At 42.5% G+C, this 26,064-nt stretch overlaps 1 protein-coding gene across 1 annotated transcript in view; it reads right to left on the bottom strand.

Moving 5' to 3' along the window:
• The window catches only part of LOC126433663 (CCN family member 4), a 383,910-nt gene that overhangs the window by 21,368 nt on the left and 336,478 nt on the right, over positions 1–26,064 (bottom strand). Inside the window, exons 5-6 of the mRNA XM_050090450.1 lie at positions 14,075–14,204; positions 3,813–4,018 (exon numbers count right to left, since the gene is read on the bottom strand). Of these exons, the coding sequence (XP_049946407.1) occupies positions 3,813–4,018; positions 14,075–14,204 (336 nt within the window). The remainder of the gene's footprint in view (positions 1–3,812; positions 4,019–14,074; positions 14,205–26,064) is intronic.

The raw sequence follows: 26,064 nt of genomic DNA, 5'->3' as shown, positions 1-26,064 counted from the left end.
TAGGCCTGTTTTCAGATGTTTACATATTTTAGTGCCAACACGAGTGTTGAAAATTACGAGTAATGGTTCTGCTCAGCAGGTACAGTCAGTTATTTGTTGGATATACGGTAGTACAATGATGGATAGTCCCTACACTTTTTGCTCTATGCAGCTCCATCAAATATCATGGAAATTATTCTTCGGTGTTTTGGATTTTGAAACCCCGCTTTCTGCATTACACGATTTTTTTTTTATTTCTTACACGCATTATCCATACATTTTTTGACATGTATCCTCTTCAATTAGACTCATTTGATTTCTGTAAGATATTAAAAATGTAATAGTTGTTTCTAATGTGCACCTAACAATTGTAACATTTCTGATATCTCTGGGCGCGCGGGGTAGCCGTGCGCCTTGTCAAGGTCCGCGCGGCTCGCCGCATCAGAGGTTCGAGTCCTCCCTCTGGCATGGGTGTGTGTGTTGTCCTTAAGCGTAAGATAGTTGAAGTTAGATTAAATAGTGTGTCAGCTTAGGGACCGATGACCTCAGTAGTTTGGCCCCATAAGAACTTACCACAAATTTCCAAAATGATATCTCTGCCGAAACTACATCAGTTTTAAAGCTGAAATTTTACAGGTTCGGTTGGTTTTATGCGTTTTATAACTCTGCAGATGATTCGCTGTCAAGCCATTAAATGGGAAAGAGGGGCAGGCTGTACAAACATATCATTAAAATTAAGGCAGTTGTAGGTCTGTAGTCTGCAATGATATAGTTTTTTGCCTGTGGTAGATGTAGGTAGTATTTTGTAAAATATTTTACAGAAACTAAACGAGACCCAATGAAGATTGTACAAAAGTGTGGAAGCATATCTGGATAACTTTGTATCGGAAAGACAGAAAAGCGGCAAGAGAAACATCCACCACAGGATAGATTATTATTCTCTAATTTATTATCACATATTTGAAATAGATAAGCTACAAACTTCTTTATTAAAGACATATAACAACGAAAACTGATTATTTATTTTCGATACAAGTTTCGATCAAAAGATCATCTTCAGAAGCCGAAAACTGATAATATCCGTCGATTGATGATCATGTTTTGATCGAAACTTGTATCGATAGCAAAACGTAACGGGTGATCAAAAAGTCAGTATAAATTTGAAAACTGAATAAATCACGGAATAACGTAGATAGAGAGGTACAAATTCAAAAACATGCTTGGAATGACATGGGGTTTTATTAGAACCAACAAAATACAAAAGTTCAAAAAATTCCGACAGATGGCGCTTCATCTGATCAGAACAGCAATAATTAGCATAACAAAGTAAGACAAAGCAAAGATGATGTTCTTTACAGGAAATGCTCAATATATCCACCATCATTCCTCAACAATAGCTGTAGTCGAAGAATAATGTTGTGAACAGCACTGTAAAGCATGTCCGGAGTTATGGTGAGGCATTGGCGTCGGATGTTGTCTTTCAGCATCCCTAGAGATGCCGGTCGATCACGATACACTTGCGAATTCTGGTAACCCCAAAGCCAATAATCGCATGGACTGAGGTCTGGGGACCAGGGAGACCAAGCATGACGAAAGTGGCTCACCAAACGACGCACGCAAGAGATCTGTCACGCGTCTAGCAATATGGGGTGGAGCGCCATCCTGCATAAACATCGTACGTTACAGCAGATGTTTATCAGCCAGGCTGAGGATGATGCAATTCTGTAACATATCGGCGCACCTATCACCCGTCATGGTAGCAGTTACAAAACCAGAATCACGCATTTCCTCGAAGAAAAAAGGCCCGATAACGGCAGTTGTGGTAAATCCAACCCATACCGTGACTTTTTCGTCGTGCAATGGAGTTTCCACGACAGTTCTAGGATTTTCGGTAGCCCAAATTCAGCAGTTGTGGGCGCTGACAGATCCTCGGAGCGTGAAATGAGTTTCGTCGGTCCACAACACGTTACTCAACCAATCGTCATCTTCCGCCATCTTTTGAAACGCCCACACCGCAAATACCCTTCGCTTCACTATATCGCCAGGTAACAATTGATGATGCCGATGGATTTTGTACAGATAGCATCGGAGGGTACGCCTAAGTGCGATGTGCGACTGCACGAGCGCTGACTTCCCCGTGCATAGACGAACCCACTACAGTCTCCATTTCTTCCTGGACTGTCTCAGCAACATTACGCCTTGTGCTCGGTCGGCCACTACGGGGTCTATCGTCTGAACAACCCGTGACTTCCAACTTCGAAATTATTCTCGCCACAGCTGCATTTGTCAATGGACCTTTAACCGTTCGAAACCCCTGCCTATGGCGATAGGATCATATCGCTGAACTAGCACATTCGCCATTCTGATAATACAGCTTCACTGAAAGCGCCTTTTCAGGTGAAGTCAACATGCCGCGAGTGCTGGCGCATCTGATTCTCTCTCTCCTTTTTTCTTTCTTTATTGTCATTTCATTCCCTTGCCCCATATGGGCAGGGGAGGCCTGTCAGCGTCACAATCCGCCGCTCTTCAGCCGAGTGACACGACAACTGAAACAAGAATAAAATGATACATACATAGGGTGATAAAAAAGGGGAATATAAAACAAAGTAAGGGGGGAAAATGGAGTTAAAAATCCATTGACATGGAGACGTTCATAGGGGACAGAAATATAAACAGCACAGATGGCGATTCTTAAAACACACAGAAGACTCTGAATGCGCATCCACAGGTTAAAGGTCGGCCACAGTATTAAAAACACTCCGGAACAACACACTTAAAAGCCACTCGGAGCACACGCGACGAAGAATAATACTTTCAGGTGGGACCTGCCGAGGGAAAGGTCAGAGAGGATAGAAAAGCAGGGGAGAGCAAGGGCAGCAGGGGAAGCAGCAGAATGAAGAGAGTAGGGGCGTCAGCGGGTACACTAAGAGGCAGGAGACACGTGGGGCAGGAGATGAAGAGGGAAGACAATGCAGGAGGAAGTGGAGAGACACTGACAACGGGCATAAGAGAAGGACGGGAATAGGAGGGGGAAGCCGCTCAGGAGGAGGTAGGGGGAGGAGAGGGAGCCCTAAGGAGGAGGCAGGAAGATGGTGTTAGAGGTGGTAGGAAGGGTAGATGTCAGGACAAAGCTCATCATCCGGGAGGGGTAGATGGTGGAAGTTGCGTTGGTAAAGGAGATGGAGGGTGTGGAGATGGAGAGAGGGTGGGACACAACGGTAAAGGCGTGGCAACTGGTTGGGGGTGGGATTCTCTCTCTCATTACAGCTCCGTTTATACACGGTTGTCATGCGCATTCAGTGACGTTTTGCTATCCTGCGCCATCTGTCGGACATTTTGTCAACTTTGTTTTTGTTCTAATAAAACCCCATGTTTCCAAGCATGTGTGTCAATTTTTACATCTCTATCTACATTATTCCGAGGTTTAGTAAGTTTTCAAATTTATACTGACTTTTTGATCACCCGGTATATCCTTCGCAGATTTTTTCGGTTGTTAACAATGATGTTCACATTATTTCTAGAAGTTGTGGAACACTTTGCAGTACTTTAAACAATTGTTAGACAGCGTCATTACGAAACATTAAAACAGTATGAAGCCGACGTTTCGAACGTTTTTGCAACAGTTCTCGTCTGGGCGACCGAACACCAGGCCCTGACAGGGACAGCTTCAACGTCGCTAGAAAAGACAGTTCGACTGTTTCATAACGAAGCAGTATAACATCCAAATGGGTAAATACAATTTAACACTGGCCGTAGCAGCCTGAGCACTCAAATCGTAGAAAGGTTTTGTTGTGAGTTAGTGAGAGTAGAAGAAGTGTGATGTGTGTACGGACCCGTATGTGGTGGTGAGTCCTGGGCGGCAGCGGCGGCGGCATGGGCGCGGGCGCGCACGGCCGCTGCTGGCAGAGGCGCGTCTCGTTGCTGGGCCGGCACTGCGGGCTCAGCGTGGACGCGCGCCGCGACTCGCCCAGGCCGCAGCGCGCCGAGCACTCCGACCAGCGCGAGAACTGCTGCGGCCGGCAGTCCGGCGGGCGCTCCGCTGCGGGCACAACACAGCGCGCTCATCCAGGCCCGTCCCCTGGCATCTCAGCGTCATTTCGTCTGATGTACAGGGTGACGCACGGAAGACTGATGGTTTTGAGCTGCGTAGTACTGACAAGGGGAGGCCACGACGCTTGGAACGCGGATTAACTTCAAACTTCGTACACTCGTAGTACTCCATTAGGACAACAAAATGTGTAAGCAGTAGCGCGTACTTCTCAAGCTTTATCAAGAAAATCCCAAGATAATTTCGATCGTCAAACATATACCTCTGTGGGGCCGTTTTTACCATGAACCGGCGCGCCCGCATCTCGTGGTCGTGCGGTAGCGTTCTCGCTTCCCACGCCCGGGTTCCCGGGTTCGATTCCCGGCGGGGTCAGGGATTTTCTCTGCCTCGTGATGGCTGGGTGTTGTGTGCTGTCCTTAGGTTAGTTAGGTTTAATTAGTTCTAAGTTCTAGGCGACTGATGACCTCAGCAGTTGAGTCGCATAGTGCTCAGAGCCATTTGAACCATTTTAGCCATGAACAGGCGGCAGCTGAGTATGCCGGCACGGTAGCTCAGTATGTTCGGTCAGAGGGTTTAGCTACCCTCTGTAATAGAAAAAACTGAGGGAACGGATCAACAAACAACCTGAACGAGTGTCATTGGACGCCCGCCACGAACAAAGTAAACGAACACTCTAAAAAAAAAAAAAATTATTCGGTCAGAGGGTTAGCTGCCCTCTGTAACAAAAAAACTGAGTAAATGGATCAACGACGAAGTGATGCGGGTGTCTTGCGACGTCCGCGGCGAGCAGATGCAACGAACGAAAACGAACAAAATGAGACTAGGGAAAAAAAGTGGGTAGCGTTGAAGCCCCGTAATCTCTGGTTCGCTGAATCGAGTCCCGTGCGTCAGTCATTTCCTTTACTACTTACTTTACAATTGATATAATGGGAAAAATACGTGTAATCGGATAAACTCTTATTAAATTTACAATGTTATTTGGCAGTCTACAAATTTTTATCATCACAAATAATATAACAGTAAATAGTAGAAGTAATATAATAGTAAACGACCAAACACATAAAGTGATACTGAAAATGTATGCTTGTCCATGTCTTCAAAATTGTTCATATTTAACCGAAAAATCACGAGAAATTGCTTCTCGTGAAGACGCTATTAAAATACACTTGATACTGCCCTGATCAATTGTCAGCGTCGATATTTGAGGAAATGCTGCGTTATCCATGGTTTGCTTCCAAACCATCTGCTGAAAGAGAGGTTTTTGAAAATGTTAAGAAGATTTGTTTTTCCGAGGAAAACCTCAAAAGACCTTGCGTATGCGGAAACAGCATTTATTCAATGCAGCTGGTGCCGTTTAACTTTATGTTTTCCTTGTTTTTACGAAAAATACAATCCTGCCATTGTGCTCATAATGTCGAAAGCGACGATTAATTGTGCATCTTTCGAAAGCCGCCTGTGCCGATCAAAACTTGGAGGTAACAAGCAGTTTCGGGCTCCTTCCACGTATAAGGGATTTCTTACACATTTCCAGTATCACTTTATGCGTTTGGTCGTTTACTAGTCGATAGTTATGAATATTATATTATTTGTGATATAACAAATTTGAAGACTGCCAGATAACATTGTAAATTTAATAAAAGTTCGTCCGATTACACGTATTTTTCCCATTATAGCAATTGCAAAGTAAACAGTAAATAAAATGACTGTGTTTAAAAATAAAAGAAAACTGACGAACGGGACTCGATCCAGCGATCCAGTGATTACGGGGGTTGAACGCTACCCATTTAAAAAAAAAATCAATTTATTCGCTTTCGTTCGTTGCATCCGCTTAGGGCAGACGCCACAATACACCCGTTTCAGTTAGTCGTTGATCCATTAACATAGTATTTTCATTGCAAAGGGCAGGTAACCTTCTGACCGAACACGCAGAGTTACCGTGCCGGCACCCACTCGGCTGCCGCCGCTTCCTCGTAAAAACGGTCGCGCTTAGGTATGTATTTGACGATCGAAATTTTCTTGCGATTTTCTTAATAACGCTTGAGAAGTACGCGCTACTGCTTACACATTTTGTTGTTCTAATGAAGTACTACGAGTGTACTAAGTTTGAAGTAAATCAGAGTTCCAAACATCGTGGCCTCCCCTTGTGAGAGCGCGGTGGTGGGAGAACGTAGCGGTGAGTTTAATTCGTCTCTACACAAGACGCGTGTCAGTTACAGTGAAACAGTGGGACTCGCGACAACGTCTACTTGTCTACGACAGTTTCGTCATAAGCAGTGAGTCTGTTACGGCTACGCAGCGAATTCAGTCTTGCTCGGCACTAGCCTTTTCCAGTCGTAACACAGCCGCCAGATGCGTGCAAAGCTTCAGTTTAACTGGAAACATAATGGATCAGAAATGTACGCGCTCGGGGCGCAGTGCAACGGCACCCGAAAATATTGCAGTATTATGTGAAATGACAGAAGTCCAGGGCGGTCAGCTAGACGTAGTGCTACTGAGCTATCAATCAACCGTGAATCAGTTCACGAATTCTACATACATTAAAAGTCCGTCCTTACAAACGTATTATTGTGCAACAACTCAAACCAAATGATTTTTGTGCATAAGAAGAATTTGCTTCCAGAATGCAAGTGGTTTGGAGTGACAGTATGATTTATTGATGAGCGATGAAGCTCAGCCGAGCGGTCTAAGGCGCTGCAGTCATGGACTGTGTGGCTGGTCCCGGCGGAGGTTAGAGTCCTCCCTCGGGCATTGGTATCTGTGTTTGTCCTTAGGATAATTAGGTTAAGTAATGTGTAAGCTTAGGGACTGATGACGTTAGCAGTTAAGCCCCATACGATTTCACACACGTTTGAACATTTTTTTTTTTTTTTTTTTTGATGAAGCTCATTTCCATTTTAACGGGGCACTTAATAAAGAAAACCTGCGTTTTTGAATTCTTCAGCGTCCACACCTTATACATCAGCATCTTTTTCACTCTGAAAATGTCACAGTCCGTTGTGTTCTTGGTTATTTCGACATTATTGGATCATATTTTTTCGAAGAAAATGGATCCACAGTCGCTGTCAATTCGCCTCGAAACATTCATGTTTGAAACGTTCTTTAAACCAGAATTGAAAAGCCGAAGAATCCCGTTAAAAGTGTTTGGTTCTTGTAGAATGGCGCTGCGTCAGATACCGCGGATGTTTCATTAGCAATTCTTCGACGCAGGTTTCCTGGACTGATTCTCTCAAGGTTTGGCGATATTAATAGGCCTCCAAGGTCTCCAGACTTAACAGTGTGAGGTTGACTTTTTTTCTGTGTGGGTCCCTCAGGAGCCTTGTATATAAATACTAATAGCGAAATCTGGACCAGTTGCATGATTCAATCATTCAAGAAATTGCTGCCATCCCCGCAGAGACATCAATCCCTGTGGTGGAGGATGTGGATAAGAGACCTTAATCGTGCGTTCGAAATGACGTACATCATCTTGAGGACATTATTTTTAACAAATAAGTCTGGCCTACATTAAATGCCAAGTAATGAACTTTGGTTTAATGTCAGTAAACGTGCATTAATTTTAAAATTTACCGAGTAGTTTTCATTTAAAAATCGTCCGTCTCTGGTGTGTCACCATGTACAACTGACATTTCTGTCGTGTATGATGCCGTTATGCTTTCGCTCACGTGAATACAGAAAAGGTTTTATCTTCCTTGGTCCTCTGTCTACTGGACGAGCCTCACTGTTAACACTAGGGCCTTGAAGCCATGGCGTTCGTAGCTCCCCGCCGGATATCAGACGAAGGTGAGAAGGAGTGAGTTTTTATTATCAGGACAGGTGTGTAAGTCTCAAGGTACAAGCAAGAACAACTCCTCTGAATTCTGGGATCAGTTTACTGGATATTAACTGTTTATATATGTACAGTACATAATATTTATTGAATAGAAAATGACACAGATCAGGGAAAGGCATCTAGGTTATTCTGTCAGGTCTAATGATCGGAAGCAAATACACTGTGTTTTGGTGTATTCAAATAAAATATGAAATAACAGGTTAACTATATACAGCATTAAACATCACTTCATATAGCACAGAAACTCTTTCAGTACCTAGCCAGCATACCTCACCGCTTCTATTAATGGCCACCGGCAGATGACACTTCCCCGCACCTGGCATTGCTGCATGTAGAGTGTCCTGATGTCTGTACAAGCTCCACAGTTTCTCTAAGTTCATAGACTACAATCTTCTCACGACTGTAACTCAGCTCGACTGTTTGTGATCATACTACTAACGGCTAATAATCACAGTAGTCATTATTAATACTGAGACTATTCTCTCTCCCTTAATTTTGTACTTGTCGGATGACGTAGAACCTCCTCCCCTTTAAGTGTGACATGAAAATCTTAATTACTTGCTAATGCCTGGAAAATTCCTCCTCGTCTGCATTGCAAGCTATCCTCTGTGACGTACGACCGCTGGCTACGTGCCTATTGACCAGTAAATGCAACTGACTACCGTCTTATGCTAAGTGAAGGAACGTCGTGAAAAAATTCATAAGTGCAAGCATTCTACAAAAGACAGGCATTGATATACCTCTGTTTATATATATAGAACACCATTTTATCCGTACACTGTGGTAAGAAATAGTATGAAAAACTTGTTTGCGTGTTGCAGGGTAGGTAGTGCAGAGGCAAATTGTAAAGAAAGAAAAATCGATAAGTTGTGTCGTTTCCGAGTTAACTAGCATTGAAATTAGTTCATCAGGCCGTTGCGTGAGAAAATTCAAGTAGTCCGCCATATCCAATTAGTGTCAACTGTTCTCACAGAGTAGCTGGTAGCGCACGAGACTACTCACCTTTTATGTATTTATTAATATATTTATGTATTGCTAAATCCACTGTCCAGTCGCAAATTTTGTTTGATGGCCGATATTATCTTTCCTTCACAAATCTATATTGAAGTGGAACAAAGTGATTTTCAAAAACAAAAAAACACAGCATTTGTCGAGTGCCTCAACCCATGGCTTTCAGGATATCAAGTACGAAAGCACCACTTTAGTTTTTCATGGGCGACGTGTTCGGAATCCAAGGAGATTGGAGTGACGGTTATTCTGTTCATTCTGTTCTAACTCTGAATTCTAAGAGTCTACAACAGGTAGATGTCACAGATAATGGTCGACAGGTTTGTAGATCACTTCTTCGACCCTTCTTTTAGACAAGTGTGAACTGAGATTTCTTCCAAGTACTCTCTTACATCTGACCAGCTTTTGTCTCGCGTTCGATGCTTACTACCGTCCCTTGTCAAATTTTTGTATCCCTTTCTTGTTCCGTTTTAGAAAACCAAACGAAGAACGTGTTCTGAGACACATCTCTGGCCGATCTATTGAATTTTCGCGCACAACGACATTATTGCCTAATTTCAATGCTAATTAACTCGAAAACGGCGCAACTTATTGAATGTTTTGTTAACTGTTATCTACATCTACATCTATATCTACATCCACATCTACATCTAGATACATACTCCGCAATCCACCATACGATGCGTGGCGGAGGGTACCTCGTACCACAACTAGCATCTTCTCTCTCTGTTCCACTGCCAAACAGAACGAGGGAAAAATGACTGCCTATATGCCTCTGTACGAACCCTAATGTCTCTTAATTTATCTTTGTGGTCTTTCCGCGAAATATAAGTTGGCGGCGCTAAAATTTCACTGCAGTCAGCCTCAAATGCTGGTTCTCTAAATTTCCTCAGTAGCGATTCACGAAAAGAACACCTCCTTTCCTCCAGAGATTCCCACCCGAGTTCCTGAAGCATTTCCGTAACACTCACGTGATGGTCAAACCTACCAGTAACAAATCTAGCAGCCCGCCTCTGAATTGCTTCTATGTCCTCCCTCAATCCGACCTGATAGGGATCCAACCGCTCGAACAGTACTCAAGAATAGGTCGTATTAGTGTTTCATAAGCGGTCTCCTTTACAGATGAACCACATCTTCCCAAAATTCTACCAGTGAACCGGAGACGACTATCCGCCTTCCTCACAACTGCCATTACATGTTTGTCCCACTTCATATCGCTCTACAATGTTACGCCCAAATATTTAATCGACGTGACTGTGTCAAGCGCTACGCTACTAATGGAGTATTCAAACATTACTGGATTCTTTTTCCTATTCATCTGCATTAATTTACATTAATCTATATTTCGAGTTAGCTGCCATTCTTTACACCAATCACAAATCCTGTCCAAGTCATCTTGTATCCTCCTACAGTCATTGAACGACGACACCTTCCCGCACACCACAGCATCATCAGCAAACAGCCGCACATTGCTATCCACCCTATCCGAAAGATCATTTATGTAGAAAGAAAACAACAGCGGACCTACCACACTTCCCTGGGGCAGTCCAGACGATACCCTCACCTCCGATGAACACTCACCATTGAGGACAACGTACTGGTTTCTATTACCCGAAGTTGTCTCTCAGTACAACCTACCCTACAACACCCTCCCAAGTATTTTTACAGTTTTTCACACTGTTCACGACACTACATCGCGATCCGTTATTCCTGGGGACCAATAAGCTTATTCTTTGGTCCCCTACCCCCAAATCAACCAACGAATCGTTATTCCTTCTAACAATGTTGTCTAGACATCTGTTGGTAGCAGAGATGAAATGCAGGGAGAAAATCGGCAGTCATGAACATCGCATAGGGTGAGTTCGGGACGGTATGGAGTATATGTAAAGGTTCCGCAGCGAAATTTCTGCGGCGTAGTCGAAACAACCTCGGCACCATTTGGGCGGGAATTATCCTGCAACAGAGTGACGCCCTCCGTCAAGATTCCAACGCATTTGAAGTTGATTTTGTACTCAAAACTTTTTCAGAGTGTTCACGTATCACTGTTCATTAACAGAAGCGCACCATCAAATTCAAACACCCATAAATGTTAACGGATGGCGTCACTCTGTTGCAGGTTAATGCCCGCCTATATGTTGCCAACGTTGCTTTGATTAGTCTGCAGAATTTTCATTATTCATCCTCCATATAGTCTCATGAGATTATTTCTGGAGTCTTGAAGAAGGACATTCATACCTTTAGAATTTCGGGCGAACACGTGCGCGTCTGGGTACAATCACGGTTCCGTAGGCAACCATGAATATTTTTCCACGGAGGCACTAACTGTCTTGTCTCGGAGTGACATAAATATATTTACAGTTGTGGTGATTAGTTTTGAATTAATGAACAGTTTACGTTTCTCCATCTGTCTAATGTTAATTTCACTGCCGCTTGTACCATAACGCCTTCGAACTAAAAACTTGGGTGAGTACTTGGAAGAAATCTCAGTTCACACCTGTCTAAAAGATGGATCGAAGAAGTGATCTACAAAACTGTCGACCATTATCTGTGACATCTACCTGTTGTAGACTCTTAGAATTCAGAGTTAGAACAGAATGAACAGAATAACCGTCACTCCAATCTCTTTGGATTCCGAACACGTCGCCCATGAAAAACTTGCTTTCGTACTTGACATCCTGAAAGCCATGGGTTGAGGCACTCGACAAATGCTGTGTTTGTTTGTTTTTGAAAATCAATATGTTCCACTTCAATATAGATTTGTGAAAGAAAGATAATATCGGTCATGCAACAAAATTTGTGACTGGACAGTGGATTTAGTAGTAGGAAGGACGCAGTACGTTGTCCTTGATGAAGAATCATTGAGAGGTGGAACAGTAACTTTCAGCCGTGCTCTAAAGAAGTGTATTGGAGCCCTTAGTGTTCCTGTTGTACATGAATGATTCGACACGCACTTTGAATAGTAATGCAGTTATCTACAATGGCGTAGTGACTGTATAAATATTCAGTCAGCTCTTGGTTAGATTTTTAAGTGCTGCAATGACTGGCAACTTGCTCTAAGTGTTAATAATTGAAAAATTTTGTTATCCACAATGCGAAAACGTAGTACCCAGTTACTACAACATAAATGAGTCATAATTGGAATCAGATGAGTCATACCAATACCTGGATGTAACAGTTTGTAGAGGTATGAGATGGAAAGATGATGTTCACATAAGGGCTGCAAGAATGGCTACAGGGTTGTTTCACCACTGGATGTTTTACCTAAGCTGCTGGAAAACCTGAACTAACGGACGGTTAAAGATGACGCCAATTATGCTTCTAAAGCCAACGTACGATGTTTCAATAAACGATATTAAGTGAGGAATTTAGGAATAAACTAGAATCCACCATGTAAGGACAACGAAATGAAGAGTAGACTAACTACAGCGAGCACGAAAGAATTCACACAATCATTTATCCCATGTTACGTACACGAATGGACAGGGAAGATTTGTAGTATGTGTTACAGTGGGAAATATGCTCTTCCATTAGCTTCGCGATTGATCTTAAAGTTTACAGGGTGTAATCAAAAGGTATGGCTAAACTTTCAGGAAACATTCCTCACAAACAGAGGAAGAAGTAGTAATTTTATACTTCTCTTCATAACCACATTTATCTCGGGAAACGCACAGAAACAGAATGTACCACCGTTACATGAAACGTTTTCTTATATGAAATGTTCATAATACCCTATCGGATACGTTCCACTAGAATGTGTTTCTTGTAATTGTTCGATTCACAGTAAGCGTTTATTGTTAGAACTGAAGAAACGTTTTTTTGATACGTGCCTCACTTCTTTGCTTGTATTGACATGCGACTAACTTCATTGCTCTGAGAGGATAAAGAATATAGCATCAACGTATTAGTCTTCATCACGGACATGGTCTCCGGTACAGCGTAATGGAAGTTGCCAGATGTTCGTCAGCCGTACTGATTAAAAGATGGTAATGGCCGTGGCGAACAACTTTTTCGTCGTGAGAGTTCGCCAGAGCGATGGTGCCCCTATAGGATAACGTTTGAACCAACTGATCGTCATCTTAAGGAGCATGGGCTGCCTAAGACTACAGCAAGCGAATGGCGAAGGCTTACAAGCATGCGGACACCTAAACCGCAGGCGGAGCTTCGTCGTGCTGTTGACGTCAACCCTAGTATCACGGCAAGACAATTAACCGCAACAAGCAATGTTTACCACATGACTATCTGGACAGTGCTATATCAGAAGGTGCTGTGTTCATACCATGTACAGCGTGGGCAGGCTCTGTCAGCAGCTGGTTTTCCTGCCGGCCTACACTTCTGAAAATGGTTCAGTCAACATGTTAACAAGCATTTTAATGCAGATGTGCTGTTCACAGATGATATTTCATCTCGACGTGGCCAGATTGTAAATTTTCGAAGTCAGCAATTATGGATTGTCGAGAGTCCTCACGAAATCGTGGAATCACGTCATCAGAAAAGGTTTCCTGTCAACGCTTACTCCGGCATTGTTGGCCACTATTTTTTATGTTATCATGTTCTTCCACCCAGGTTCAACGGAGGAACTTATCATGCTTTGTTAGAGAATACGCTATCCGTTCTGCTATCACATGCGCCTTTACGAGTGTGAAAAAACATATACTTGATCCACGGTGAAGCTCCTCCTCAGTTCAGCGTTAATGTTCGGTGGTACCTAAATAACAAATTCTGTGACAGATGAATAGGGAGAGATGGGCCAATTCCAGGGCTCCACATGGGAACATATTAAATCTCTTATACACGGGAACTCGGCGCAAGACGTACAGTCTTGATGACGGTATTGTGGAAAGCTCTGAAGTAATACGCAATTCTCCAGTGATATATCAGCGCTTCAGCGATGTCGGGTTGGTGCATGTCTCCTTGCTAACGAAGGCCATTTCCAACATTTTATTTATGGCAGTGATTCGCATTGCAATGATACGTTGTTTTTCTGTGAGATTCCCGTAAGTAATTGGCTGAAGAGTTGTAGACACTGAGCTCTAACATGGAAATGAAGTCTTTCCAGACCAGTGTCCATGTAACATACTTTCTTCGTCCACGTGTGACGGATGTTTGCTGGAAGTTTGGCCATACACTACCGTCAGACAATGTAGACGTGGGTGTAGACGTAGTCTGAAATTGTGTCATCAGTACGCAGCAGCGCCCCTCTCAGCTGTTACCTTGGTCGCTGTCGCAGAGCCACTCCCGACAGCACTGGCCTGGGACCTCAACGAGGCGCGGGTGGTGGCACGCCCCCTGCGGCGAGATGGACTCCTGCGGGCACAGCGACGCGCAGGCGTACGTCCCGTTCTGAAACACACGCGATGCTACGTAGGCTCCGAGAGCGCAGAAGTCAATAGCAAAGGAAGTACACAGGGTATATTCTACTAGCGCATATTATCATCGACAATGTGTGTTTGTAGTTAAGGGGTAACACCACTGCAGAGTTTTCAAAAAATCTTTTTTATCTTTATATATATATAATTCTACTGTACGTACGTATGTCACTGAACTCCTCCTAAACGGCTGGGCCGATTTGAATGAATTTTTTTGTATGCGTTTGGGTGGCGCCCTGGGTGGTTTAGATTCATAAATCAGCCCGGCAGATGGCGCTGCAGTGGGTACCTAGGTTATTTATCTATTCTGCAGCTAAATGCCTGGATCGACTTGAATCAATTTTTGTGTACGCTTTCAAGTGGGGACCTGGAAAATTTCACATTCTTAAATCAGCACGGTAGGTGGCGTTGCATTTTTGTGTGCAATATTGAGCGTATTTTATTCAGATGTAAGTTACGTGCATAGAATTTCGTTTATTTTTTCCGACATTTTGAGTGTGTTAGATTTTGTGTGTTTCGTTATTTTGATATTTAAACTTTTTCGTACGGTGTCTTTTGACATTTCAAGTGTTGCATTTTAGTGAATATTAAATGTATTATGTTCACATATAAGTTACGTACATAAAACAATGCCACGTCTTCGTGGACGAGGAGGAAATATTGGTCGACGGACTCGGAATTCACAATTAGTCCAGAACCGTTAGTTGAATAGATCGGCAGAAGATCAATTGCCGGACAATGAAAATCAGACGTGCTAATGGAAGTCAAGAGCAACGCAACGAACGCCTTCGAGCTAATGCATTGGAACAAAGACTGGCCCGTCAACGAGTCACCAACACATTCAGAACACGTGAACAACAGCGTTTGCAAGTGTATCGCACACTTCTTAGCCTGCGTTTGAATATGAGTCAGACATCGACTATTCGTCACATTCACAAACTGTAATCGGTGCTATCAACAAACAATGCCAACACTGTCATGCACTCAAACACAAAGGTGAATCTGCCTATTTCTGCTGCGCGTCTGGAAAAGTTGTATGGCCACCACTGAACTCGCCGCCAGAACCATTGAAAACACTATTGGCAGGAGCTACATCTCAATCTAAATTGTTTTTGCGTAAAATTCACAAATCCAATTCGTGCTTTCAAATGACATCATTTGGAGCAACAAAAATCGTTGAGAATGAGGATGGTCGCAATTTTCAATCAACGGTTAAGATTCAGGGCCAAGTGTATCATTAAATTGGTTCTTTAATGCCGATGCCTGATACGATTCAAAATTTCCGCAAATCTACTTCATGGGTGATGAGGAGCAGTAAATAAACGCACGCTGTCAGTACAACCGTATCGAGCAGATGGAGGAGCGAGAAATTGTGGATATTTTAGAACCGTCTGTACAGAATCACTGCCAGTTGGTCCAGTTGCTCAATAGCGTTTCAAACAGACAGCAAAACGACAACTATACGATCGTCATCAAAGCAGACAAAGCACCATCTGGGCAGTACGTGAGCCGATATAATGCACAGACCATTAGTGAAATTGCAGTTGTTATGGTTGGCGACGCATTTGAACGTCGCTCTTACGACGCTTTGCAATACCCATTGATATTTTGGAAAGGAGAAGATAGATATCATTTAAGGGGGGTAGGACGTCAAACGGGCCGACTTGGAGCAGGAGAGGCATCACAGGACATTTTAATTTCCACTGTCTATACTTTTACAAATAAATTCATAAAACTTTGTCAACATCACCAGGAAGGATTCAGGATTCACACTCACTGCAGTGGAAGTTCGAAAACATAACAAAATAATGTTTTTTACGTGTGAAATGTCGTCATTTTTTCACTTACTAATGGCAGCATTTGTTGCTATAGGTACACTTTTCTTCATAAGTTACAGAGATTCTTCGATGAATTTTGCACAGCATACATACCGTACATACAGGTGTGTGAAACTCTAGAATTTATTTAATTTATGAAAAAACGAATAATCTGTTGTATTTTAAACTTCATGTTTTGATAAAACACAAATGTTTTAGTTAATTACCTCAATTTTTACCACAGTTTTTAATAGATTTGGAAAATTCTATAGTTTCGTACACCTTTAAATATGGTTTGTATGCTGTGCAAAATTCATCACACCATCTATCTTACTTATGAAGAAAAGTATACCTATAGCAACAAATGCTGCCATTAGTAAGTGAAAAACATGATGAAATTTTACATGTAAAAAAATACTTTGTTATGTTTTCGAACTTCCACTGCTGTGAGTGTGAATTCTGAATCCTTCCTGGTCATGCTGACAAAGTTTTATGAATTTATTTGTAAAAGTATAGACAGTGGAAATTAAAATGTCCTGTGGTGCGTCTCCTGCTCCAAGTCGGCCCGTTTGACGTCCTACCCCCCTTAAATATCAAACAAGGAAATGCAGCAACAGGTACAATCTACACACGTCATTACCCACTATTTTATTTTTATGCACGATCAATTTCGTTTTGTCTTAAATGTATTTTTACTTTGCAGGTGCAGAAACCAGAAATAAAGTGAGCGCGATGAACTTCTACGCATATCGGTTGATAATTCGTGCCAATGAAGACAATAATATTCTCCGATGCCACCAGCTGTTTCATCATTATATCGTTGATATGTATGCGAAAACTGAAAGCGAGCGATTACGATACATCAGGTATAATCAAGCGAAACTTTGAGCCGAGGAATACATTCATTTGCGTGATGAATGGAATAACTAATATCATCGACATCGGTACTACATATATTCTTCCACCATCACATATTGGTAGCCCACGTCATATGCAAGAATATATTCAAGACGGCATGACTTTTGTGCGTGCGTACGGACGACCAGATTTTTTTATTACATTTACGTGTAATCCAAAATGTGATGAAATTAAAATTGTGTTATTACCAGGTCAAACTGCAATAGATCGGCACGATATCACTGCACGTGTCTTCAGACAAAAGTTAAAATCGTTGATGAACTTGATTATACATTCCTCAATATTTGGCAAAACACGTTGCTGGCTGTATTTTGTTGAATGGCAAAAGCGAGGTTTGCCACACGCGCATATTTTGATTTGGTTGGTCGACAGACTACGGTCTGAAGAAATTGATAAAATTACCTCAGCAGAAATTCCGGATCAGCATATCGATCAAGAATTGTATGAGATTGTTACCGCTAACATGATCCATGGTCCATGTGTGCTATAAACGTGACGGCGCCGTGCATGGAAATGGAAAATGTACGAAACGTTTTCCAAATAATTGTATAAATGATACAATCACTAATATCGTTGGTTATCCATTGTATTGTGGTAGAGACACTGACCATGGTGGTTAATTACGCATGTAAAACGGTACAACAGTTGACACTGACAATCACTGAGTAGTTCCGTATTCACCATTGCTGTGTAAAATCTTCGAAGCACACATGGACACCGAGCTCTGCAGTTCGATGAAGTCCATAAAATATATACGCAAATGTGTCCACAAGAGCAGTGATATGGCTGCATTTGCTGTTCACAATGTTAACGAAAACGATGAAATAACACGGTATCAAATGGGCCGATAAATTAGCAGCAATGGAGCAGTTTTGGCGTATTTTGAGTTTTCCGATACACGAAAGAGACCCTGCTGTTATACATTTGGCCGTGCACCTTGAAAATGGACAGCGTGTTTACTTCACGGAAGAGACTGCTCTACAGCGTGCATCAATTGTCCCAAAAACCACACTAACTGAGTTTTTCGAATTATACAACCGACGAGGTATTCCCGGTCAATTCACAAAGACATTAATGTATACTGACGTGCCACGATATTTCACATGGAACAAACAGTATAAAAAGTGGGAATCACGAAAGCGAGTTGTTCCGATTGAAGAATACAACGGCATATTTATGGGAAATACATAAGGCCGATTATACACAGTCCATCCAAAGCAACGCGAATGTTTCTTCTTGCGTTTATTGTTGGTTAATGTTCCTGGACCGACGTCCTTCCAATACTTGCGAACAGTCAATGGGATTTTGTACGACACATATCATTATGCGTGTCGCGAATTACATTTGCTGGAAGATGACAACCATTGGGAAATTACACTTGCAGATGCAGCATTGAGTTCCTCTCCTCATCAATTTCGCCAGTTATTCGCCATTTTACTGACGACGTGTTTTCCATTTCAAGCTTCTGTCCTCTGGGACAAATATAAAGATTCTATGAGTGACGACATTCTGCATCGCATTCGGATCGCTGATCATGATCCAAAAATCGATTTTTCGCCGGAAATATATAACGAGGCGCTAATAAAGATTGAGGATATTTGCATTCTGATTTCGAATATGACACTCATTCATTTTGGTATGCTCTCACCTAATCGCGCAGCAACAGACATCACTAACAGTGAGATTAAGCGTGAACAGTAGTTCAATACGGCCTCTTTAACTACTTTCGTTGAAAATAATGAACAAAAGAATGTATACGATCGAATTAAATTGTCAGTTGCAGCAGAACAAAGACGCACCAGGTGGCACTGGAAAAACGTTTCTCATCTCACTAATACTTGCGCGCATTCGATCACAAAATCATACTGCGTTAGCAATTGCTTCATCAGGTATTCACGCCACTTTGCTTGATAGCGGACGGACGGCACATTCAGCACTCAAGTTGCCGTTGAACACTCACACAAATCCAGATGCAGTGTGCAACATAAAAAAGCATTTCGGTATGGCTAAAGTTTTGCAAAAATGCAAAATTATTATCTGGGATGAATGCACTATGGCCCACAAGCTTTAACTTGAAGTTCTCGATAGAATGATGAAAGATGTAAATGACAACACGAGGCTTTTCGGTGGTGCCTTACTGCTGCTGTCCGGTAATTTTAGACAGACAATGCCGGTCATTTGTATTGACTTTTGATAGTTTAATTGTGACCTTACAGTATACAGTTTTGTCTTTAAAATGAGAATGAGTGGTAAGAAAGAGTACCCGGGCAGTAATGGTACAGTATCCAACGCGCAGCAGTATCTTATCATAATATCGAAAAGATAAATATGAAGCTGAGATCAGTTCTGAGAGAGACGGTGAGTCTGGTAAAAAATTGAAAGACAGTAACCAGGATTTCGATGCAAATTACGGATTGAGCTATAGAATTATAAATTTTCTTTCTGTTTTCTGCATTATTCCTCAACACATGAAATGTAGAACACCATGCGGACACCACGTTGCAAGAACGAAGTCTCGTAGCTAGGCTTCAAAACAATTATTGGTTTTCCAAAATGCCCGTACGTTGTTGCACCAAGTAGTAAGTTTATACGGATCGCATATGAAATAAACCGTCGTATCGGCCTAGCAATATGCCTGCTAGGAATAGGGCTAGACGAAATTGTAAAGCTCTGCGCGTTTATCGAATTGCCACCACCGATATTTCAATCGTTCTATGATAAACTACCGGATATCATTTCGACCGCAACGGCAGCTGTAGTACAGATCAGTCTTGGGATAGCACATTAATGATAAAAGTTCTGTAAAAGTAGAAGTTTTTAATTTGTTCATGTCTGTAACACATATCAAAACTTCAAACACATTTTTCTCAGAATATGAGTTTTAAAAACGGCACCCAACATAACTGCAACAATTTTCAATGTTTTGGTTTCAATAATTAACCACAACTTTGAAGTAACGCTACAAAGCGAACGACGTAGGGGTTTTTTGATTAGTTAATTTCAACAACACTTATTAATAAATGACACTATTGAAAGACTTTGTTCAAATACTCGCCAATTACAGAAAAATTAATACTCATAAAATCCCCTACGTGCTTCACTAGCTACGCTCTTGTAGATTACATAGATTATTTTCCCAGACTCAAATTGACACTAGTAATAGTGTGTGTCGCAGATCGCTTCAAATTCAGCATGGGTCGGGAAAATCGCTGCAGTGTTGCTGTTTTGTAATATTTTCCGACAAAAATTTTTGTAATATATTTCAATATATGCTCAACAAGTACCCCAAGTATTATTTCTCTAACACGTTTCTTTACTACAAAAAAAAGTGTCGAGGAAACACTTTTTGTAGGCTGTTACAGTGGTGTTACCCCTTAATAGGTGCCGGCCGGGGTTGCCGAGCGGTTCTACTCGCTTCTGTTTGGAACCGCGCGAACGCTACGGTCGCAGGTTCGAATCCTGCCTCGAGCATGGATGTGTGTGATGTCCTTAGGTTAAATTAGTTCTAAGTTCAAGGGGACTGATGACCTCAGAGCCATTTGAACCATTTGAACATTAGTAGGTCGAGTATGAAGGTAGCACTGAAATTAAATATACTATAAGATTGAAATAAGACGACTGGACCTCTGCTGTCATCCAGACCGGTCAGACCTTAACAAAAACAAAGGTATTTCCCATATTTCAGTGAGCTATGGGACATTCTCCAGTGTATTACTCAACAATGGAGTGTTGTATATCAGAGTACCAAGCCGGGTTTATGAAGTCAAGATCATGTGTAGAGCCTCCTAACTATCTTCTCATAAAAGAAATTCAGAGCTTCGCCTTACAAAGCAATCGTGCTCCATATCCAAGACTTCTACGACTCGGTGGAAAGAGGACACTTCTAGGAGAATAGTGCCTAGAAAACATTTCTTTGATGCCTGCAAACTGATAAAGTCTCGAATCTTCTGAAAATGACGCTCAAAAATACAACAAGCAAAGCAAAATTCATGGGATGTCAAGGAATGGGCAAAGAGACTGAGAATCGGTTACAAAAAGGACAAGTTAGTGGCAAGTTTTTGCAGATGACACTATTTAGTGTCGATGACTAAGACGAAATTTCTAGTAGGTATGATGAATGGCAGCATGCTACAAATGTAGAAAAATGTAAGTTAATACAAATGTAATGTTCGCAAAAATGATTAGTGGTATGCCACTTGATCCGGTTGTAACATGCAAAGCGATACGAAGTGCACCGAGCATAGGATCGTAGCGGGGATGGCGAATGGTTGACTTCGATTTATTGGGAGAGTTTTACGAGAGTCTTGTCCACTTGTAAAGGGGGCCACATACAGAACACCAGTTCGACCCGTTCTTGGATGCTGCTCGAGTATTTGAGATCCCCACCGAAGCGGTTGCAAAGAAGGTATCGAAATAATTCAGAAGCAGGCTACAAGATTTGTTACTATCAACATGAAAGTAAGACGGAGATGCTTCGGGAACTCAGAGGCCGTCCGTGGTGGCCGAGCGGCTCTAGGCGCTTCAGTCTGGAACCGCGCGCCCGGTATGGTCGCAGGTTCGAATCCTGCCTCGGGCATGGATGTGTGTGATGTCCTTAGGTTTGTTAGGTTTAAGTAGTTCTAAGTTCTAGAGGACTGATGACTTCAGATGTTAAGTCCCATAGTGCGCAGGGCCATTTGAAACATTTGCAACTCACACGGGAGTCCCTGGATGGAAGGAGACAAACTTCAGGAACAGGAATGTTATTGAGAAAACGCATTTGAACTGACTGGAGAACGATCCTACTGTTGCCAACGTACATTTCGTTTAGGGAGCACGAATATAAGAGAAATTAGGGCTCGTACAGGGGCATAAAGATAGTCGTTTCTCCCTATCTCAACTGTTGGCGAATGGAGCAGGAAGGGAAATAACGTACCCTCCGCCATGTACCGTACGGTGTCTTGCGCAGTATGTAAGTAGAGTTGGATGTAGTTTACAGTAAAAGCTGCTCTCCACCTCTCCTTCCTCAACTACATAACAGGTAATGCTGGGATGAAGATCATCGTAAACAACACATATTCATCAGAAAATCTCATTGACTGAAACATTAATGCAGGCGAATAACTCCTTGAAATAAACAGCAGAATAGATATCATAGAAAATCCGTGAGAGTCTATCCTTGAACAACAGGTGAACCAAATTGGAGAAATCTCCATGAGAAGACTCCGATACGAAGACGATGTAGTGAGTGCTGTAGTCATCAGAATGCCTTATTACTCTCGGAAAAGGACGACTCCGAAAACTAGAACTGAAGGATAAATAACGCTGAGAAAAATAATGTGTTTCTTTACAGAAGATGGCGTATACAGAATCAGGCCGATATTTAGAGTGTATCGCAACAGCAACGAGAAAGAGGTGGTAAAATTCAATAGGAATTTAATATGAACAACTAGAGACTCGAGTAAAGGATGTTCTTGAATAATGGTTTACGCCCAGTGGATAAGACTAGTTAGGAAACACCTTGAGCAACTCGAAACTCACTACAACGAAATGCTTAGCAAAATAGCACATTCTAACCAGTAGTATAAGTGCATCTGGGAACCGGTGCAGCCGGCCGTTTGGCCGAGCGGTAGTAACACTTCAGTCCGCGCTGCTGCTACGGTCACAGGTTCGAATCCTGCCTCGGGCATGAATGTGTGTGCTGTCCTTAGGTTAGTTAGTTTAAGTAGTTCTGAGTCTAGAGGACTGATGGCCTCAGATGTTAAGTCCCATAGTGCTCAGAGCCATTTGAACCATTTGAACCGGTGCAAAACGGATTCAGAAACGGAGAACGGATTCTCTCCATGACGAGAGAGAAGATGAAAGCTCACCGAAATGAAGAATTATGTGTTCCAGTGTAAACCTAAACTGAATAAATACATATAAATTCACAATGAATGAAGGGAATCAGTTGATAAGTCGAGGCGAAACATTTCACGGGCCCGTTGGTCACTTGAAATGAGGCCGTTCACCTGTGAAGTGTTTCGTTATGAAAAACGCTAGAGAAAGCTGGATAATCATAGTTGATACGTTCTTACAATTAGGAAGGTGAAGAACACGACTGGATGGACATCAAAGAAGTAAACGTCGTAGTAAAAAAGGAAAACATTACAGACAAATCGTTTATGTTGTAACTACACAAAAACGAGTAATCGGATTTTGAAGTGTGGAATGCTACTGAATTTTGCCAGTTAGGGAACTAATATATTAAAAACAGAAATGACTATAACTCAATTTGAAAATGCGAAGTTGATACCGATACGTCTATAGTTAAAATTAAAGGCTATACGGTTTTAACGAGAGCAACTCATATGGGTGAAAACAGAATTACGTTATTTTAAGCGGTTCCAGGGAAATGTGAGGGACTTCGCTCAATCACACTGTATAAATGCAAGCAGAACACAAGTTGATGACAACGCAATGTGGTCCTATGGTATCATAAATTAATTATTTCATTGTTTTACAATACTACATTTTACACACGGTGAAGCATCTGAACAGGTCGCCAAACGCATATCTGAAATGAGTAAATATATTGTGTTGCGCTAAGTTAAAGCAGACAATGTGACAGTTTTATGGCAGACACGGATAGTTTATAGCGTTTATAGTAGCCGAAATTTGACACTGTTTTTTTGTGTAATGGCACTATATATTTTTTCTGTGGAACTGGGAAGAGCCTTTTAAGAGGCTTCTACTACATAACACGTATGGAACTTTATCAAATAGAAGCAAGTTAACAGCATAGCAAACAATTGCCCCACCGTCAGCAGAAGAGGCCCTACAAACAGCTGCCGCACTGTACCAAAGCAAATACGTAACTCAGATACGTCTCGTGTGTTTACTCATTAGCATGGAGCCCATTAGTCAGTGCTTTGCAGTTGTAAACAACAAACCTGTTGTTCGTGAGGCTATTCACTCAGAGTGCATAAAGCGGCCTAAGAAGAGAATGCGGTTTTTGTTTATGGTGGGCTAAACTGCTACAGAAGCGGTGTTGTTGTATTCTGAAAGGTAACCTGATGGTGACGGGCCCTCACGACATATCCTTGATAATATTACAAAAAAATTCAAGAAACCAGAAGCATGGACAATAAAGTACGCCAGGATAATGGAAGTCAACTGATGACGGAAGTGAAACCTAACATACTAGCAGGGGTAAAACCCACATGTGACTACGATGCAGCTGGGTTGGTAACGCGATCAGTCAAGGAATGTTCTGCGAATACCACATTGCAACGAAATTCCCCCGCTACACATTTCGCTCCATCAACAGCTTCATTGCAGAGACTGTCACAATCGGTCAGAGCTCGCCGAAAGGTGTCTATGAACGTTACGAAGTGATCCGGTGTATCTATGCAAGACGTTGTTTACGAATGATCGTTTACTAATCATGGGAAAAAAAATTCGGTCTATGCAGTACTGGTCTGCTGAAAAAATCATTGATTTTTTCAATTCCCAGGTTATCAAAAAGTCAGTATAAATTTGAAAACTGGATAAATCACGGAATAATGTAGGTACAGAGGTACTAATTGACGCACATGCTTCGAATGACATGGGGTTTTATTAGAACCAAAAAAAATTCAAAAGTTCAAAAATGTCCGACAGATGGCGCTTCATCTCATCAGAATAGCAATAATTAGCATAACAAAGTAAGACAAAGCAAAGATGATGTTCTTTACAGGAAATGCTCAATATGTCCACCATCATTCCTCAGCAATAGTTGTAGTCCGGGAATAATGTTATGAACAGCACTGCAAAGCATGTCCGGAGTTATGGTGAGGCATTGGCGTCGGATGTTGTCTTTCAGCATCCCTAGAGATGTCGGTCGATCACGATACACTTGCGATTTCAGGTAACCCCTAAGCCAATAATCGCACGGACTGAGGTCTGGGGACCTGGGAGGCCAAGCATGACGTAAGTGGCGGCTGAGCACACGATCATCACCAAATGACGCGCGCAAGAGATCTTTCACGCGTCTAACAATATGGGGTGAAGCGCCATCCCGCATAAACATCGTACGTTCCAGCAGGTGTTTATGAGCCTGGCTGGGGATGATGCGATTCTGTAACCAAAAAAAAAAATGGTTCAATGGCTCTGAGCACTATGGGACTCAACTGCTGAGGTCATTAGTCCCCCAGAACTTAGAACTAGTTAAACCTAACTAACCTAAGGACATCACACACATCCATGCCCGAGGCAGGATTCGAACCTGCGACCGTAGCGGTCTCGCGGGTCCAGACTGCAGCGCCAGAACCGCGCGGCCACTTCGGCCGGCGATTCTGTAACATATCGGTGTACCTCTCACCCGTCACGGTAGCAGTTAAAAAGCCAGAATCACGCATTTCCTCGAAGAATGGCGAGATAACGGTAGATGTGGTAAAGCCAACTCATACCGTGACTTTCTCGTCATGCAATGGCGTTTCCACGACAGTTCTAGGATTTTCGGTAGCCCAAATTCTGCAGTTGTGGGCGTTGACAGACCCTCGGAGCGTGAAATGAGTTTCGTCGGTCCACAACAAGGTACTCTACCAATCGGCATCTTCCGCCAACTTTTGAAACGCCCACACCGCAAATTCCCTCCGCTTCACTAAATCGCCAGGTAACAGTTCATGATGCCGATGGACTTTGTACGGATAGCATCGGAGGGTACGCCTAAGTGCCAACCAAACAGTAGTGTATGGAATGCCGGTGCGACGTGCGACTGCACGAACGCTGACTTCCCCGTGCATAGACGAACCCGGTACAGTCTCTATTTCTTCCTGAAATGTCTCAGCAGCATTACGCCTTGTGCTCGGTCGGCCACTACGGGGTCTATCGTCTAAACAACCCGTGGCTTCGAACTTCGAAATCATTCTCGCCACTGCTGCATTTGTCAACGGACTTTTACCCGTTCGAATCCCCTTCTTATGGCATTGGATCGTAACGCTAAACTAGCACATTCCCCATTCTGATGATACAGCTTCACTGAAAGCGCCCTTCCAGGTAACGTCAAGATCCTTTGCTGGCGCATCTGATTCTCTCTCTCATTACAGCTCCTTTTATACACGATTGTCACGCGCAGTCACTGACGGTTTTCTGTCCAGC

The sequence above is a fragment of the Schistocerca serialis genome, chromosome 1, assembly GCF_023864345.2.
Source record: "Schistocerca serialis cubense isolate TAMUIC-IGC-003099 chromosome 1, iqSchSeri2.2, whole genome shotgun sequence".
Taxonomy (NCBI): Eukaryota; Metazoa; Arthropoda; class Insecta; order Orthoptera; family Acrididae; genus Schistocerca; species Schistocerca serialis.
Note: the sequence above shows the minus strand (reverse complement) of the source record. Positions and strands in the feature narration are given on the sequence as shown.